The sequence below is a fragment of the Canis lupus genome, chromosome 1 (genome assembly GCF_011100685.1).
Source record: "Canis lupus familiaris isolate Mischka breed German Shepherd chromosome 1, alternate assembly UU_Cfam_GSD_1.0, whole genome shotgun sequence".
NCBI classification, from domain to species: Eukaryota; Metazoa; Chordata; class Mammalia; order Carnivora; family Canidae; genus Canis; species Canis lupus.
The window spans coordinates 100,552,271-100,569,635 of NC_049222.1; the positions used below are offsets into that span (position 1 = coordinate 100,552,271).

Consider the following 17,365-nt stretch of genomic DNA (forward strand, 5'->3'; position numbering starts at 1 on the left):
TTGGTGGTTGTACAAGTTAAAATTCATAGAACTGAATACCCCAAAATGTGAGTAGTGTTGTATTTAAATAAAATACATAAAATGACCTGTTCAGATAAAGGTTTTAAAAAATCACTTTGCACAGGGGAACCTGGGTGGCTCAGACAGGTAAGCTTCCACTCTTGATTTCAGCTCAGGTCATGCATGATCTCAGGATCCGGAGATGGAGACTGGGGAAAGGCTCCATCCTGGACAGGGAGCCTGCTAAAGATTCTCTTTCCCTCTCGGTCTGCCCCTCTTACCTCTCTCTAATTAAACAAAAGTCAGTTTGCACAAATGGTCAGTCTTATAAACTGTTATCTAGAAAATTCTGGAATGGGAAGCAGCGTCCTAGCCCTTGCCCTGCTTGTCCATCTAATGAAGAAGTGACATGTATTCTGGGCTTCTGAGCTCATCAGTCACCCCAGTTGCTTCTCTGTTACATTTTCCTCCATTTTAGCGACTCCTGAAGCCGCCAGCTTGGCTAGTCTTCCAATTCTATCAGTCCCTGGATATGCAGACCCCGTCTCTCTCTCTCTCTCTCTCTCTCTCTCTCAGCGAATCAGCGTCTCTGTGTCTATGTCTCGGGCCTCCGTTTCCAGAGACACTACTGTTGATCTCAGGCTCTGAATCCCATCTCTGCTGTCTCCACGTTTCTGCTGCTCATCTTCTCTATCTTCATCTCTGGGTCCTCTTATCTCAAGGTCTCCCGTCTTTGGGCCTCTATCTTTGTTTCCCAATTGTGGGTCTACCTATTTCAGAATGTCCCTGACCCTGTCGCTGTCCCTAGGTCTCTATCCACGTCTGAGCCTCCTTGTCTCTGGACCTCCCCTTCCTCCGTGCCTCTGTCGGCCTCCCCTTGTGTCTTTCCCCTCCTCTGATACTCTGGAACTCTTGGTCTCCTTATCCCTATCTCTCCATATTTGGGTATGCACGGTCCTGGGGTCTCGCGTTTCTGTCACTCCCTGTCTCCGCGTCGTCCTGTCTCTCCTGGTCTCTGGTTCTCAGAGCAGTATTCTTCCCTGCGTTATCAAGGCTCGATAATGACGCAGGCGCACGGGAGGCCTAGGTGCTGAGCGAGCTAGTTCCGCCTCTGATTGGCTACCCGGTCGCTGTTGGATCTTCGCCCCGCCCTCGCCCTGCGGAACGGTCCGCTGCATTCTGAGAGTCGTAGTCCGCGGCCCTGGCCCAATGCACACGCGCAGTCTGATCTGACGCCATCGCGCCGAGCTCCTAGCGGCTGGAACGGGCCTGAGACCGCTACGCAAGGGTTGGGTCTGGCCGGCGGCAGCAGGGTGCTACGACGTGCTTTTCCCGAGCGGATCGTAGCGGTCCTGCCAGTGCGCGCCGCGCAGCTTTGTTCGGAGGTGACCTGCTGTGGGGGCAGGGAGAGACCCCGGGTGGGGGAGGGGAGGGAGGGATTCTGGGGTGGAGGCCAGCGTCGGGGGAAGGAAGGAGACTGGGAGCCCCTGGAGTGGGAGTGAGGTGGGGGGTGCGATTCCCCCGAGGGAGGGGCGAGGGGAGCTGAGAGGCCACAGGTGGAGGGGCATGGCTACCCCTGGATGTGGGAATGGAGAAGGGTTGAGGGCATCCTCCTGTGGCCTGGGAGAGGGAGGGGATTACGAGAAGGGACCTAAAGGTTGAGAGTGCCCTTTAGGGGTGGGAGCGGGGAGGAGGCTGAGGTACCCTGTGTGCGTCCAGCTGAGCGAGGGGGAGGTGCGGAGCCGCCCGAAGTGGGGCGTGGGGGGAGGGGTTGTCTCTGCCCCCGGCTCCCTGAGGCCTTCGAACGCCCTGCAGCCTGGGGTTGGTTTCACTTTGAATTAGATGTGTCTGTTCCTGTTCTAGGACCCCGTTGGTGGGCGAAGAAACCCAAGAGACGGGCAAGAATGACTCCCTGATGCTGCTCCTGGAGGAGCCGGCAAGGGGACTGGGGAAGACTGAGGATATTGTTCAGACCTTTTATTTAAAACAAAAAACAAACAAAAAAGTTCAGAAGAGTTCTAAGGAAAGGTCTTAGAACTGCATGTTTTTTGGTCATATTCTCCTGTTAGTATTTTGTTTTCTGTGTACATCACCGTGTCTTCTCATTCCGTCACCTTGTCTTCTCATTCCACTCTTCCTCCTCCTCTCCCTCAGCCTGCCCTTCCCTCCTCCCTCCTCCCTCCTCCCTCCTCAGCCTCTCCCCTCTCACAGTCTTGTGTCACCGCTGACCCCCAGGAGGCTCAGCTGGACAGCCCCACCGTCCACCTCTCCATACCAGGGTCTGGTCCCCCATTGCCCCAGCCAACTCAACAACGTCCTGTACCTTTTCTGGTCTAGGACTAGTGCAGGGCCACATGTAAATTGTTGTTTCTCTGCATGTTCTTTGGGTATGTGAATTCCTGTCTTTTGAGTTCCCTTTGAGGCTTTGGGAAGCCCAGGCCAGTTATGTAGGACCTTTATTGATTTGGGTCTGTCCTCGAGAGTGGATCCAGAGTTTGCAGTCTTGGAAGGAATCATAGAAGACAACAGATTAGTTAAAGATGATCCTTGGTCCATGTTTTTTCCTTCTAAAGGCACTATTTCCTCCCTTTATTTTTATTTTTATTTTTTAAAGATTTTATTTATTTATTCATGATAGTTACACAGAGAGAGACAGAGAGGCAGAGACACAGGCAGAGGGAGAAGCAGGCTCCATGCAGGAAGCCCGACGTGGGACTCGATCCCGGGTCTCCAGGATCGTGCCCCAGGCCAAAGGCAGGCGCCAAACCGCTGCGCCACCCAGGGATCCCTATTTCCTCCCTTTATAATGAATATGTAATTACTGGGTGACTCCCAGAGCCCCTCTATATCCTCAGTCACCTTAGATAAGCATGTGGGGAGAGGGGGAAGTAGGGCAGGGCAGGCCTGGAGATAGAGCTGAGGAGTTAGGATTCAAGCTTGAGCTCTCCTTAGCCTGGTGTGAAAGGGATTTGCGCACAGGAGGCTCACAGCACTTGGGGACCTCTCAGCTCACCTGCCCATCCACTCCCTGCCCCCTCAAGGCTTCCTCTGTATCCCAGGACTTGTCTGTGGAGGGAGCCTAAGCTCCAGGAAATTTCCATCCCCATTTGAGGCAAATCTTGGATGGCCCCAAAATGTGTGTGTGATGGGGCTTAGAAGGGAATGACCGACTGACTGCCTGGTGATTGAGCCAGGAGGAATTTGGGCAATGGGGAATTGCCTTACTCAAGGACACTGGGGACGGGAAGTTCTGGGGGTCCCTGCCCAGCAAGAACATCCTTGCAGCAGCATGACCAGGTTGTGAAGCTCTGATGAAGGAAGGTGAGACCTGTGCAGCCACATATTAGTGACTTGAAAGTAACTTTATGGAGACAAATATCTGCAGAGAATGACCATGCCTGTGGCATCCTAAGAAAACCAAAATCGCTTGCGTAACCACACATATGCCTGTATGCCATGTAGAGTTCCATGTGTCCTGTGCCTGTTGGAATAAGTATGGCTGTGCCAGCTGGGTGGAGCTGGCAATAGTTCTCTTGCTAGGTGAGGCTCTTGATTAGCTAGTGGCAGAAACATGGTTAAAGAATAGAGTCTGGAAGGCCAAGCAGCAGCCTGTTTGGTCATGGGGGCACGGCAGCCCAGGGCATACAGGTCCTTTGGCTGCTTTTATCACATGGTGAAGTTAGTCATAACTAGAGTGACTGTCCTGCATTTGCCACTCATGGCTCTAGCAGAGTGACTGCAGGAGGGCATTTCTAATCCTGAGGTAGGGAAGGAAGCTTTTTATAAACAAGTTTTGGGACACAGAAATTTAGGGAAAAAGAAAAGCAAATTTGGCAATAAATATTAGAACCTTAAAGCTAAAACAGCACAAACTGAAAAGCCACAGAGCTGGACACTAGTAAGACCAAGCTGTACAGAGACCACTTTACTTACCTATAAGAAAGGGAGCTGTAAAAAAAATGCCATCAGAAACCAGGCAGGTGACCCACAGAGTGCAATGAGTGTGTGATATGGTCTGAGGGTCCCCAGTGCAGAGGTGAGGAGGGGGCACCCACTACTATAGTGGGTGGCAAGGGTTAGGTTGCCTCCTATGAGTTGCTGCGGGTCACAGCACATGTCCAGTGGTCCAGGTATCCCACTTCTACAATTACCTTCCAAATATATCTCCAACCTGATCCCAGATAGACGGATATGAGGATAATGGCAACAGAAATTAAGTATAGTTAGTATGCCTCTTAATAGAGAACTGGCGCCAATTAGAAATAATTTATGTATTTGCGCCTCAGTGGCGCAGTTGGTTGAGTGTCTGACTCTCGATTTCTGCTCAGGTTGTGGGATGAAGCCCTGTGTGGAGCTTCATGCTCAATAGGGAGTCTACTTGAGGTTCTCTCTTCCTCTGTCCCTCTACCCTCTTGGGCTCTCTCTAAAATAAATGAGGTTTTTTTTTTTTTTTTTTTATAAATGAATTAAAAAAAATTTATGCAGTTAACAAATGCTGAGCCAGGCACTGCCCAGAGGCTTGCCTGTGAATAGCCTCTGCTCTCCTGGGGATACATTCCAGAGGAGGAGGCTGCAGATAAGCAGCTAAGAAAGAGGGAGTGAGGTGGAGGTGGAAGGAAGGTCTCCTTGGGGGGCCCTCTCAGAGCCCAGACCTGTGTGGGACAGGAAAAGAGTGCTCTAGGGAACAGGGTGGGGTGAGGTAGGGGTGTGGGAGGGGAATGGAGGAGGGAGAGTGAGGGGGTGGTAGTGGCACAGCACAGCTCTCTTTTCCTGGAGGGAAACGGGAACTCTGTGTGGCATGTCTTCTGACAACTGTCTAGCTTCTGAGAGGGGGAGCAGTAGGCCCTTGGCCCTCTGCCAACCTTTTTTTCCCCTCTATTTTTAAACAGCTTTATTGAGATACCATTGCCTGTGTAAAGTGCAATTCAGTAATTGTTCGCATTTTCAGAGTTGTACAACCAACACCACACTCTGTTTTAGAACATTTTAGCACTCCAGGAAGAAATGGCTGTGCCCGTTAGCAGTCCCTCTGACCCAGACCCCCTCCTCTGTCCCTTGCAACCACTGAGCTACTTCCCATCTTTGTGGATTTGCCTATTCTGGGCACTCCATATAACTGGAATCAAACACCCCCACAGCTACAACGTCCTTGGGCCCTGCCCTGGTGAAATGTTAGAGCACTTCTTCACTTTCATTGGAGGAGGTCATTGATGCCCAGTCCCATATTGCAGTTTTCTCTGTAAAAGTGGGATTGCTGAGAAAACATCCTCACCACAGCTTTGATCACACAGATTTCTCGAATTCCTCAGATGTGTTTGGAAGAAAACCGTTTCTTTGATTCAGCCAAGGAGAGCATTCTCACTGGGTTTGGGTACAGCTCTTGTCTGGGATGTCTCCCTCCCAGTGGGGTTTGTGGTTCTTCTGGTTATTAAGGGAGAAGTGCAGACCCAACAGGGTCTGGGAGGAGCTGGAGTTCATGTACCTGTGTGTTCACAGCCAATGAAAGCATCATGAGCCCAGAGCCAACAGCTGGAGGCCTGGCCAGTAGCGGCCTGCCAGGTTCTGTCCTCCAGCTTGCTCACTGTTTGCCAACAGTTACAGTCAAGAAATTTCACCTAAATATCCCAAATCTCACTTCTCATGAATGATTCCACTACCTGTCAGGGTCAGCTGGGGGTGGGGAGAGGGCCGAGCAGGTAATGAACTTCCAGGACCTAAATTCCAGTCTCCCCTCTCCCCCCACCATTGTACCCTACTCCTGGCCAATGTATACCTCCCACCTGGTTCTGTGGGTGGGCCAGGCAACCTCTGCAGTCCTGTGCCATTTCCAGAAATAGATATTGTTGACCAGTGATCTACAATTGGTCCTCGGAACAAGGTGAAGGTTAGGGCATAGTCCAAAATCTGTGTATAACTCTTGACTTCCCAAACACTTAACTACTAGTAGTGTGCTGTTGACTGCAAGCCTTACTGATAACATAAACAGTTGGTTAACATATTTTGTATGGGGATGCCTGGGTGGCTCGGGGCCTGATCCCAGGATCCAGGATCAAGTCCCACATCGGGCTCCCTGCATGGAGCCTGCTTCTCCCTCTGCCTGTGTCTCTGCCTCTCTGTCTGTGTGTGTCTCATGAATAAATAAATCTTTAAAAAATATTTTATATATAACACGTTTTATATACTGTATTTTTACAGTAAAATATTTGTAATTTTAAAGAGAATGCATTTACAGTATTCTACTGTATGCATTTATTTTTTTTAAGATTTTATTTATTTATTCATGAGAGACACACGCACAGAGAGAGGCAGAGACACAGGCAGAAGGAGAAGCAGGCTTCATGCAAGGAGCCCGATGTGGGACTCGATCCTGGGTCTCCAGGATTACACCCGGGGCTGCAGGTGGCACTAAACCACTGCGCCACTGGGGCTGCCCTATACTGTATGCATTTAAAAAAAACTGACAGTAGGTGGACCCATGCCCTTCGAACCTGTATTGTTCAAGGGTCAACTGTATTTTTAGTTGTCTTGAGAGGAGCAATCATGATACCGCCCACTTCCAAACATGAAAGGAGGTCTGAGATACACCCAAATCTGGCATAATAATCACATGTTTCGAGTATGCATTGTTGGAATGAGTTTAGTAATGTTTTAAGATCTTTAAAAGTGAGATCATCCTGTAACTTTTCTTTTAGCTGTGACTGAGTTTGTTTGTTTGTTTTTAATATTTTATTTATTCATGAGAGAGAGAGAGAGATGCACAGACACAGGCAGAGGGAGAAAGCAGGCTCTGTGCAGGGAGCCCGATATGGAACTCGATCCTGGGTCTCCAGGACCACACCCTAGGCTGAAGGTGGCCCTAAACCGCTGGGCCACCCAGGCTGCCCTGAGTTTTTTTGTTTTTTTTTTTAACCTGATAGCAGTCTTACAAAATGAGTTTCCATCTCCTACTTTTTATGTTAATTTTTGTCTGTAAAAGTATAAAACTCTACTGATACTTAGCAAGCAGATGGCTTGGAAATAATTCTGCATGGACTCGGGTTTGGTGGGTGGGGCTGATGAGCTCAGAGGACCCTGCTTGTTCTCCTTTGGAATGGATGACCCATGACTGGCTTCTCACTGTGTAGGCATCTTTGTCTGTCCTGTGCAGGTCTGGATTCTGGCTGAGATCCAAGAGCATCCCGCTGTCCCTGTTGTCTCCCTTGCAGCTGCAGTTACGTGAATTCACCCTCCATCACACGTGCTCTGTCCCTGGGTAGCCCTATTTCCCAGTGCAGGTTTGGAAAGATGTTGCCTTTGGAGAAAGCCTTTGCCACCCCCAGGAGCTCCCTGACTACCCCAGAACTGCCCATGCTAGGATCAATAGCTGGAGACCAGCAGGAGGAACCCAAGACGGCCCTTGGGAAGGTTCCTACCAACCTTGAGTTCTCCCGGCTGAATTTCCGGAACTTCATCTACCAGGAAGCAGCTGGGCCCCACCAGGCCCTGACCCAGCTGTATGAGCTGTGCCGCCAGTGGCTGCAGCCTGAGGTGCATTCCAAGGAGGAGATACTAGAGCTCCTGGTCCTGGAGCAGTTCCTAAGTGTCCTGCCTGACAAAGTACGGCCCTGGGTGGTGGCTCAGCATCCTGAGAACTGCAAGAAGGCCGCCTCCCTGGTGAAGGACCTTACCAAGGCCCTAGAAGAGCCAGGTGAGGCAACTACCCCAGAGGAGAGTACACCATGGAAGAAATGTGAAGGAGCGTGGTCAGTCTGGAAGCAGTAAAATTGACAGCATAGAGCCCAAACTCTAGTCAGTGGCTTACCTGAGAGTTGAGTCCCTCCCTATATAAGAAGCACGGAAGTGAGCAGTCCTGAGCTGGGGGGTAGCTTCTCAGCAGGGAATACAGCCCCGCCACCCTGCCCAGACTTGCCTCATGAGCCAGGAAGGCTTCTGGGGTACCTGCCCTTACATCTGCCTTCCAAATATAAGGAAGCAGGGAGGAACCAGCTCTTTAAAAACCAAGTAAATGTTCTGGGCATTTGTTTCTGCCCCCCTTCAGTATGGTAAGAAGAGGAGCACTGGGGGTAGGTGGGCAGAGTCTCTTTCACATCTGAGGGTGGGACCTGAGGGACTGGTGGTGATGGGGGCCTGGAGTCTTGGGCTCAAAGTCAGAAGCTTGTGTCCATGTCCACCCCCTGCAGGTTTATTGTGTCATTCTTAGCACATCTCTCAATTTTGGGCTTCCCCGCCCCTCGAGTATAAGCAGGGATGCTGTTGAGTCTCCCATGGGGCTGTCTACAGCTTTGAGCAAGGGGGAGTGTGGGGAGCATGCTGAGCATTTGTTGTCTGTTATTACCAGGTGGGCCCATGAGGGCCAGTGAAGACCTGGAACCCAACGAGACCCAGGCACCTCCTGACACCTGTGAGTGACCAATTAGCCCTTGGGCAGATATTGGCCTTGGTTTGGTTGGTGGAGAGTGGGAGGGAGTCACCATGCAGATTATCATGGGAGCCAGAGGGAGGCCAGATAACCAAGGCCTCAGAGTCTGTGCTGACTTCTTCTGTAGGCTCTGGTCAGGGTAACGAGTATTTATAATTAAATTTGTTTTCAAAGATTATACAAATCATATATGGTTTACTATAAATAGTGAAAAGCATTGAGATACAAAGAAAAAAATAATAATCTCTCCTCCGCACATGCCCCCTAAAACTAAAGGAGCCTCCAGGTTTATGTTCCTTCATGTGTTTCTGTACATCTCTTACATGCACACATATCTTACCCACAAGTCTGCTCAGAGGGTTTGTGGCCAGTTTCCCTGCAGGTGATGTACTACTGCAGCCTGAGCCTGAGCTCACGCTGTTGGCATAGAGCAATGTCTTCCCCACCCAGGCCCCTCCAGGCTGTGGCCAGATTCCCAGTGCCATGTCCTTACTTTGATAGCATTTCACAGGATCTGCCCTCTTTGTCTTGGAGTTGCAATTAACTGCCATTAAGGTTCTTCCTCTTCCTGTAAATGTGCTGTAAAACGGGCTCAGGCCTGTACCTAGTGTCTGTGTAGATGGGTTCCTCGGGATCACTGCACAAAGGACATTTCTGCATGGCTTTATAGAAGTTTTGTAACACATACGGGCACATGGGCACATGGGTACCCATTTCGCCACATCTGTACCAGCACTGTATGTCATTGCTGTCTAAGATTGCCAACAAGCTGATGGATATGAAAGTGTTATCTGCTTTGTGGCTTTAGTTCACATTTCTGGGGCCCCTACTGACCTTGAGCTTCTTTTTGCTTTCTTCTTGGTTCGTTCTGCTCTGTCAGTTGAGGACAGTTGTCAGGTCCCTTGAGCTTGGGACCTGCTGTGCATGAGCACTCGGACCTCCCTTCTTAGTCTGAGAACTCTTCACTCTTTTTCTTGTGCAAGGTGGGGGCTCCCTCACTGGTTTGGACTGCCCAGCTGTATAAAAGCAGTCTTCTCAGCTTTGTCTCCCCTTCTCCCAGCTTGTCCCACTCCAGACCCTGTGCTTCTAGAACAGGGGTGCATCGGCAACGAGAAGACTGAAGAGGCCAACCCCGCAAAGGTTGAACCGAAGGTGGGTGAGGTCTGTCTTGTCCAGGGGCTCATGGACCAGTTCCCAAGGAGGAGGATCTGTCACCCTAACTTGCTAGGCTGTCTCCTGCCCCCATCATGAATAGGCCACCAGCTGCATGGGAGGAGCTTGGGGGGTGGACTGAGATTCCAGGGCTGGGCACTGAGGCTGCTGCCTCTCCAGGAAACCAAGAGATGAACCCGGCCAATGGTGGGGATGAGGTAAGGAGAGGTCTCTGGGAGGGGTCCACATGCTGTCATTGCCCCCATGGGACTATTGGGCAGGTGGTCTTTTTATTTTTTAAGATTTTATTTATTCATGAGAGACACAGAGAGAAAAAGAGTCAGAGACACAGGCAGAGGGAGAAGCAGGCTCCATGCAGGGAGCCCAACGCAGGACCTGATCCTGGGTCTCCAGGATTAGGCCCCAGACTGAAGGTGGTGCTAAACCACTGAGCCACCTGGGCTGCCCCAGGTGGTCCTTTTCTGTTAGCTCCCTACCCACTAACCCAGTTTGTGGCAACTCCCTGGCCCTTGTCCCTCTGGCCGTGACTAGTGCACCGTTCATTTCTTCCGAGGTGCACTGTTGCTGCTAGCCACAGCCACCTCCTTACTTCCTGCTGTGCCAGCTGCCCCCATCCTGCAGGCTCCCCTCCTCACTCCCATGCCCCTTGCCCTTCTGTGGGCCTGGCTTTGCCCTTTCCTCTGCTTCTCCTGAGGGCAGCAAGCATGGCTGTCCTGGTCACCCCTGTCTCCTGGGTGCTGGCCTAGGGCACGTGTGATGTTCAGGCATAGAGGAGATAGAAGACTTTGGGGTCTTCTACAGCAGTGGTTCTCAGCCAGGGTGGTTTTGCCCCTCTGGGGGACATTTGGTGATGTCTAGGACAGCTTTGCTTGTTGCTGCTTCTGTGGAGGAGGAGGTGCTGCTGACATCTGGATTGAAGAGATCAAGAAACATCCTCCAGTGCCCGGAACAGGCCCTGCTGAAAGAGTCCTTAGCGCTAAAGTTGAGAAACTCTGCCCTCTTAACCTGGGACTGCGTCCAGGACCTGCAGGGTGGTGGGTGGTAACCCCTAGGATGATGCCACCCCCGTTGTGCTCACCTTGACCGTGGGACCAAGGACCCACCCTTCTATGCATGGGAAAGTTCAGCCATGGTGGTGCTGCCATTTCAGAAGTTGACGTTCCCGGAGGTGCCTCTGTACCTGGGAGAATGGGGCCACCTGGACCCGGCAGAGGAGAACCTGAAGGCTTTCCGGAAATTGCTCCTGTGGGGTAAGAGCTGTCCCCATGGCCTCACGCAGCCCCTCCATCCTTTTCCAAAAGCATTGGCCTAGGGGATTCCAACTCCCACGTGGGGCTTTGGTTAAGGCCCCCTAGGGTGTTTTTTTTTTTTTTCTTTTTAAGATTCTATTTATTTGTTCATGAGAGACACAGAGAGAGAGAGAGGGGCAGAGACACAGGCAGAGGGAGTCCAGCTCCATGCAGGGAACCTGACATGGGACTCAATCCCAAGTCTCCAGGATCAGGCCATGAGCCGAAGGTAGCACTAAACCGCTGAGCCACCCAGGCTGCCCTTTTTATTTATTTATTTATTTATTTATTTATTTATTTATTTATTTATTTATTTATTTATTTATTTTTGGCCCCATAAGGTTTTATATGTATTAGACAGTGAAGGAGTTTGCTGAGGTCCCCACCTTGGCCCTGCTCTTCCCAGTCTACACATTTAAGTCCTGCCAGAGCCCTAGCTTTTTGAGTTCAGGCCCTGCTCTGGGACCTGAAACTTCTGGATATGGAAAGGCCTCCTGACCCCATTATGTCGACTTTCCCATCCTTCTTGGTGCAGAAATGGAGACTTTTGGCTTTCTTGGGTCTTTCCTGTTGTGTGGACATCTGTGCCCACGGCACAGGTGCCATCACTGCCCTTAATTAAGGTTGCAGTTTTCTGGTTTTTTCTGACTGTTCTCTCTTAAATTTCCCCCGCTCCCTGTTGGCCCTTCTGGCTCTGCCTCAGGAGACCCTCTTCTTCACTCCTTCCCCAGTGTTGTGGGAGCCCCTGGCTCTCCAGGGCTCCATGCAGGGCAGCTTTGGCGGGTGTCCCAGGGCAGAGGAGATGATGGAGGCTGCAGTACTCACCTGGCCAGCCTGTGGGATTTGACTTTGCATTGTTGGCTATTTTCCCTTCTGGTTTCAACATCTCTTTCAGTTTTTGTTTTTGTTTTGTTTTGTTTGATCCTACTCAGGGTATCAGCTTGCCCAGCCTGACGATACCTGCAGAGTGGAGACAGAGGAACTTCGTTTAGTTGAAACAGAACCCCCAGAAGGCGGCTTCTCAGGTGAGATCCGAGAGCTGTGGTCAGGCCAGGGCGGAGGGTGTGCCTTTCTTTCTTTTAGAGGCTATTGGAAATTCCTTACAGCTCCATTGGTCTCAGCAAAGATCTCCAGTTTGACCTCACTGTTCTCTCACCCTGTGTCCCATATTTTTGCCACCCCCACCCCAGGTGTCAGAGCAGGAGGCAGGTATCCAGCTATTTTAATGATCTGTTTCATAATAGCCCAAAACTTAGTCACTTGAACAACAACAGTGTTGATTGTTACAATCCTGTGGATTGATTGGGATTGGCTGGACACCTGTTTTCCCTTTGGTGGCTGCTGGGCCATGTACACAGCCATAGTAATCTGGAGGCTTGACTAGGCCATGACCGTGGGACCAAGGACCCACCCTGGGTCCTGGGTGGCCTCACTCAACCAGTGGCCGTTAGTGCTGGCTTTTCACTGGGAACTCAGCTGAGGCCTTCAGCCTGGGCTCTCCATGTTGCCTCTCCAAGTGGCCAGCTTGGGCTTCTTCACAGCATGGCATCTGGGTTCATAGAGGGAGCATTCCAGGAGGGTAAGTGCCATTGTGCAGGTGCTTTGCAAGCGTTGGCTTGTGTCCTGCATTCTTAATGTCCCACAGACCACAGACCACAGAAGGTCAGGTGGGCAATCCAGTGTGCTGGTGTGTGTGTGTGGCAGTGAATCCCAAGGGCCTGAATCCCAGGAGGCATGCTTCATTGGGTACCCCCAGTGTAACACGTTTGTTTACTCTGCAAAGGCTTATTTGGCCCTTCCTGGTGAGAACACAGGCTCCCCCAGCTCATGCTCCATTGCTAGTGTCCACTCACTCATGGTTCAGGGTGGCTACTACAGCTCACATCCACAGCTGCAGGAAGGAGGAGACCCCTCCCTACCCCTTAACACTTGTGCACACGTCCCTTTGGCCAGAACTCAGTCACTTCAGCTGCAAGACATGGTTGGAATGACTGTCTTCAGGCAGGCAGTTGTGAGTTCAGGATTGCCAAAGAAGGCAAAGCAGATGGGGGACACATGGTAGTCTTCTGAGTGATCTTGTTTAAATCCATTGCCCCTAGGTTTGTGGAGAGAATTGGCTGATGGTGTGCATCCAGAGCACTCCTTGTATCTTCACCCACTTCCCCCTTTCTCCGCTTTCCATCCTGCCCCTTCTGAGTCTCTGGCCTTTGCCTTTTGTTAGTGTTCCTGCTCACATTTCCTTATGAGTTCCTTATGAGTCCTGGGAATTGGGACTACTCACATTATGACCTTGTTTCAGGTGGCAGGAGGTGGCAGGAAGGCAGAGAGAACATGTGTGAGACGCTGATGGAGAGGCTCACGAGGGAAATTCTTGTTTGCCCCCTAACGGGTGCTGCCCCGGAGGAAGAAGAGCAGATGCAGAAGGCTCTGGATCCTCAGGAGGGGGATCCAGGCCCTGTCACCATAGCCCACAGGCGGTCAGTAATCCGAGAGCCAGTCCAGGACAGGGCCACAGCTGGGGAGAGCCTCACTGTGCCTGTAATGCCAGGCACCTCGCACCAAGGCCTTGGAAGGAAGAGGCCCCACCCAAAGGATGTGGGTGGGCAGGGCCCTGAGTGTGTCTCCAGTGTAATCAACCACCGGCAATACCACGTGAAGGAGCCTAATGCAGCTGGCCGCAGTGCAGGGTCCCCAGCCAGGCAGGACCAGGATACCTCTGCTGCAGGCTCCCCTGCTGCTGATGAGCCTGGGGCATCCCGAGGGAAGCCCTACGCATGTAGCGAGTGTGGGGAAACCTTTGCGTGGATCTCACATTTCATTGATCATCTTAGAAGCCACAGTGGCAGGAAGCTGTATGCATGCCAGGGCTGCTGGAAGACCTTCCACTTCAGTCTAGCCCTGGCTGAGCACCAGAAGACCCACGAGAAGGAGAAGATCTACGTGTTGGGGAGGGCCCTGGGACCCCCCCCTGCTGCATGTGGACCCCGTGCCAATGGGAGGCTCAGTGGGTTCCCGGGGTGTGTGGCAGGTGATGGTCCCGTGCAGTCTGCGGCGCAGAGATGAGCCGCTTTGCTTTTAAGTGTCCCTAGTGGGCAACTTTGCCTGCCCAGGATTCCCAAGGATGTCAGGCTCCTTTGAAACCCTTGTGTGGCTTCTTGCAGTGTCTGTGTGGATGTAAGTCTGTCTGTTTTCTAAATGAGCTAATGTGGCTAAAGCACTTAGAACCCAGGAAGGGCCCTCGGGAAGCCCTTCTCTCCTTGTAAACACACCCATGCGGATGCCCACATGCAACCATGAGTTGTCAGGTGTGAAAGAAGATTCCCCTTTCTTCCATAGCCATTTTAGCACCACCCACACTTCGGAACATTTGTCGTTGTGCAAAGTGTAGAGTTGCCTTAAAGTGTGTGATCTGCCAGCTCTTGAAGTTAGCCTTGTTTCTCTCCCTCCTGTTCGAGCTCCCCAGGGCTTCTGTCCAAACTGTTTGGTCCTTTCATAAACACCCAATGTCAAGTTCACTTCTGAATCCTCAATAGCAAACTGTTCCCTGGTTAATGCACGTGTCTACATATGTGGAGTGGCTAAACAAAGATCACAAAAATGCTTGGAGCCTACTAACAGTGTTTTCAAACCATGTGTTTCAGCCCATTAGTGAATTGTGAAATCAAATTGATGGCCACCGGCATTACAAAACTGAAGTAGAATTAAATAGGTAAAAATTCATCACGTAGTAAAGGCAAATATTGTTTTGTGAAACTTTTCAGCCATATATCTACCTGGTTACAATGTAAGATGTATTTCTCACTCAGAGGCTGGAGGGTCATGATCAGACCAGGCTGAAAACACCAGTAAAGTTTGATGAGATGTGTCTGCCTGGGCAAGCAGAACTTTACTCCTTGGGCTACATAAGGTGATCTTGATTTTTGCATCTAATCTCAGATTACAGCATAGTTTCTGTTGCCTGAGCATAAACTTTTAACTGCTTCTTGTAGATTAAACTGGTGCCTCTTTCTGTCATGGTGTTTGAGCAGGCAGTCTGTTACAATGATGCCCAAATCACAGAAGTTTAACATAATAAAGGATTTATTTCTTGCATTCACATGACAGTCTGTGTTTGTTGCTATTGCTTGTGTGTGGATGGGAGGTAGCTCTGCTTCATGTAGAGATTTGGGGATCCAGGCTCTGTCCCTGTTATGGCTCTGCCCTCTGCTGGACCCCTGGAGCAAATGGTTAAAGCCACACTCGCTCAGCTGGGAGATGACACACATAACTTCCACTCGTGTCCTTGGAGGGACGTCATCTCATGGCCTCAGTCACATGTGGGAGTCTGGGACTGTCTACCTCCTCAACACCCCCATCCTGAGTTGGGTGTGGCTCTGGTAATTTTTTAAAGAGATTTTATTAATTTATGAGAGACACAGAGACAGAAGCAGAGACATAGGCAGAGAGAGAAGCAGGCTCCATGCAGGGAGCATGTGGGACTTGATCCCAGAACCCCAGGATCACGCCCTGGGCCAAAGGCAGGTGCTCAACTGCTGAGCCACCCAGGTGTCCCACTGGTAATTTTTTAAATTAAAAAAAAATTTTTTTTAAGATTTTATTTATTTATGACACACATGCAGAGAGAGAGGGGCAAAGACACAGGCAGAGGGAGAAGCAGGCTCCATGCAGAGAGCCTGACGTGGGACTCGATCCCGGGTCTCCAGGATCAGGCCCTGGGCTGAAGGCAGCACCAAACCACTGAGCCACCCGGGCTACCCTGGTAATTTTTTTTAAGATTTTTTTAAATGTATTTGAGAGTGAGAGAACAAGCAGTGAGGAGGGGCAGAGGGAGAGAAAGGGGGAGAGAAGCAGACCCCTACTGAGCAGGAAGCCTGGAGTGGGGTTCAACCCCAGGACCAGAGATCGTGACCTAAGCCAAAGACAGACACTTAAGTGACTGAACCACCCAGGCACCCCGGTAATTCTGTTTTTAAAAACCTGTATTTGCTCTCTGAACTCTTGTTCCCAGCCTAACCCATGAGCTTGCCTCTCTTGCCACAGAGAGGTAACGTCTGAGGCGCATCCCACTTTCAGCTTCAGGGCCACTGGTGGGTCCTTTGTTATCAGAAAGCCCAGCTCTCTTGGGCACCTGGGATTGAGTCCTTTCTGTCTCTCATGAATAAATGAAGACAAGATTTTATTCATTTATTCATGAGAAACACACACACACACAGAGAGGCAGAGACACAGGCAGAGGGAGAAGCAGGCTCCATGCAAGGAGCCTGATGTGGGACTTAATCCCTGGACTTCAGGATCATGCCCTGGGCCAAAGGCAGGCACTAAACCGCTGAGCCACCCAGGGATCCCCATAAATGAATAAAATCTTAAAAAAAAAAAAAACCCAGCTCTCCATCCGTCCATTTCCCACCTGATGTCTCCCTTAATGCACAGCTAGATGGTGTTCTTGTTTATATTTTTTTCTTGTTTATATTTTTAAATATTTAGAAATAACTTCAAATGTACAGAAAAGGCACAAAAATAATAAAAATCCTCCACCCGAACATTCTCCCCTGCTTGCTTGTGATTCCTGTCCCTTGGCCCCCCTCACAGACACCTGGGAGTGCCTGTGGTCCACATTCGTACTGTTGGTGAGGATTCCTTTGCTCACCTAAAAAGTGCTGTCCAATTTCTCCACTTTATGGTTATTTCTTCCCCTTAGCTAGTAAGTAAACTGTGGGGAGACACTTTAAAGTAATGCAAATATCCTGCTTCTCACCTAAATCCACCTCCCCACTCCACCCTATTTATCCTCCATTCTTGCCATGATGGTTGCAAAGTTGTTGGTTATCTAACACCAGCCCTCCTTCAGTGGGAAGAAGATGCTTAAAATACCCTTTGTTACAGACTGAATCCCCCCCAAATTTATCCATTGAGCCCTAACCCCCAATGTGACTATATTTGGAGATAGGGCTTATAGGGATGTTATAAAGGTGGGGCCCTAATCCAATAGGGTTGATCTCCTAATAAGAGGAAGAGCAGAGATTATTCTTTCATCATGTTTGCACAGGAGAAAGGCCATGCAAAGACACAGTGAGAAGGTGGCTATATATAAACCAGGAAGAGAGGTTTCACCAGAAACCAACCATGACGGCACCCTGATCTTGGGACTTCCAGCCAAGAACTCCAGAACTGTGAGAAAGTTAGTTTCTGTGGTTTAAGCCACCCACTCAGTGGTATTATGTTGTGGTAAGCCTGAGCCAACGAATACAGGCCTTCCATCATTATCTGGGTTGAGAGTTTTGCAAATCAGCATCAACAGGTGCAACTGCTTTGGAAAACAAACAGCCCAGTCACACTAAAACCCCACTATGACATTTGTATATTTTGAGTCTTAAGTTTTAGGCGTAGTGATTTCTCTCAAAAAATTAAAACCAAGAGAAAAGCTATATACAATGAGATGCTGAAAGCCTTTCTGGGATTTTAAAATTATAGAGGAAACAAAAAA

The 17,365-nt window shown here is 50.2% G+C and overlaps 1 protein-coding gene across 2 annotated transcripts; it reads left to right on the forward strand.

The window, feature by feature from the left end:
* Positions 1-1,159: 1,159 nt before the first annotated feature.
* Positions 1,160-14,979, forward strand: ZSCAN18 (zinc finger and SCAN domain containing 18). 2 transcript variants are annotated; one of them, XM_038527522.1, is made up of 7 exons: positions 1,160-1,385; positions 7,206-7,687; positions 8,339-8,401; positions 9,480-9,571; positions 10,743-10,842; positions 11,814-11,906; positions 13,181-14,979. In XM_038527522.1, the coding sequence occupies exons 2-7, from the start codon at positions 7,285-7,287 to the stop codon at positions 13,942-13,944; spliced, it is 1,515 nt and encodes a 504-aa protein (XP_038383450.1). In that variant the 5' UTR covers positions 1,160-1,385; positions 7,206-7,284; the 3' UTR covers positions 13,945-14,979. The 2 variants fall into 2 exon arrangements, with proteins under 2 accessions (XP_038383450.1, XP_038383449.1); XM_038527521.1 differs by having other exon boundaries at positions 1,161-1,385; positions 7,148-7,687.
* Positions 14,980-17,365: the final 2,386 nt, after the last annotated feature.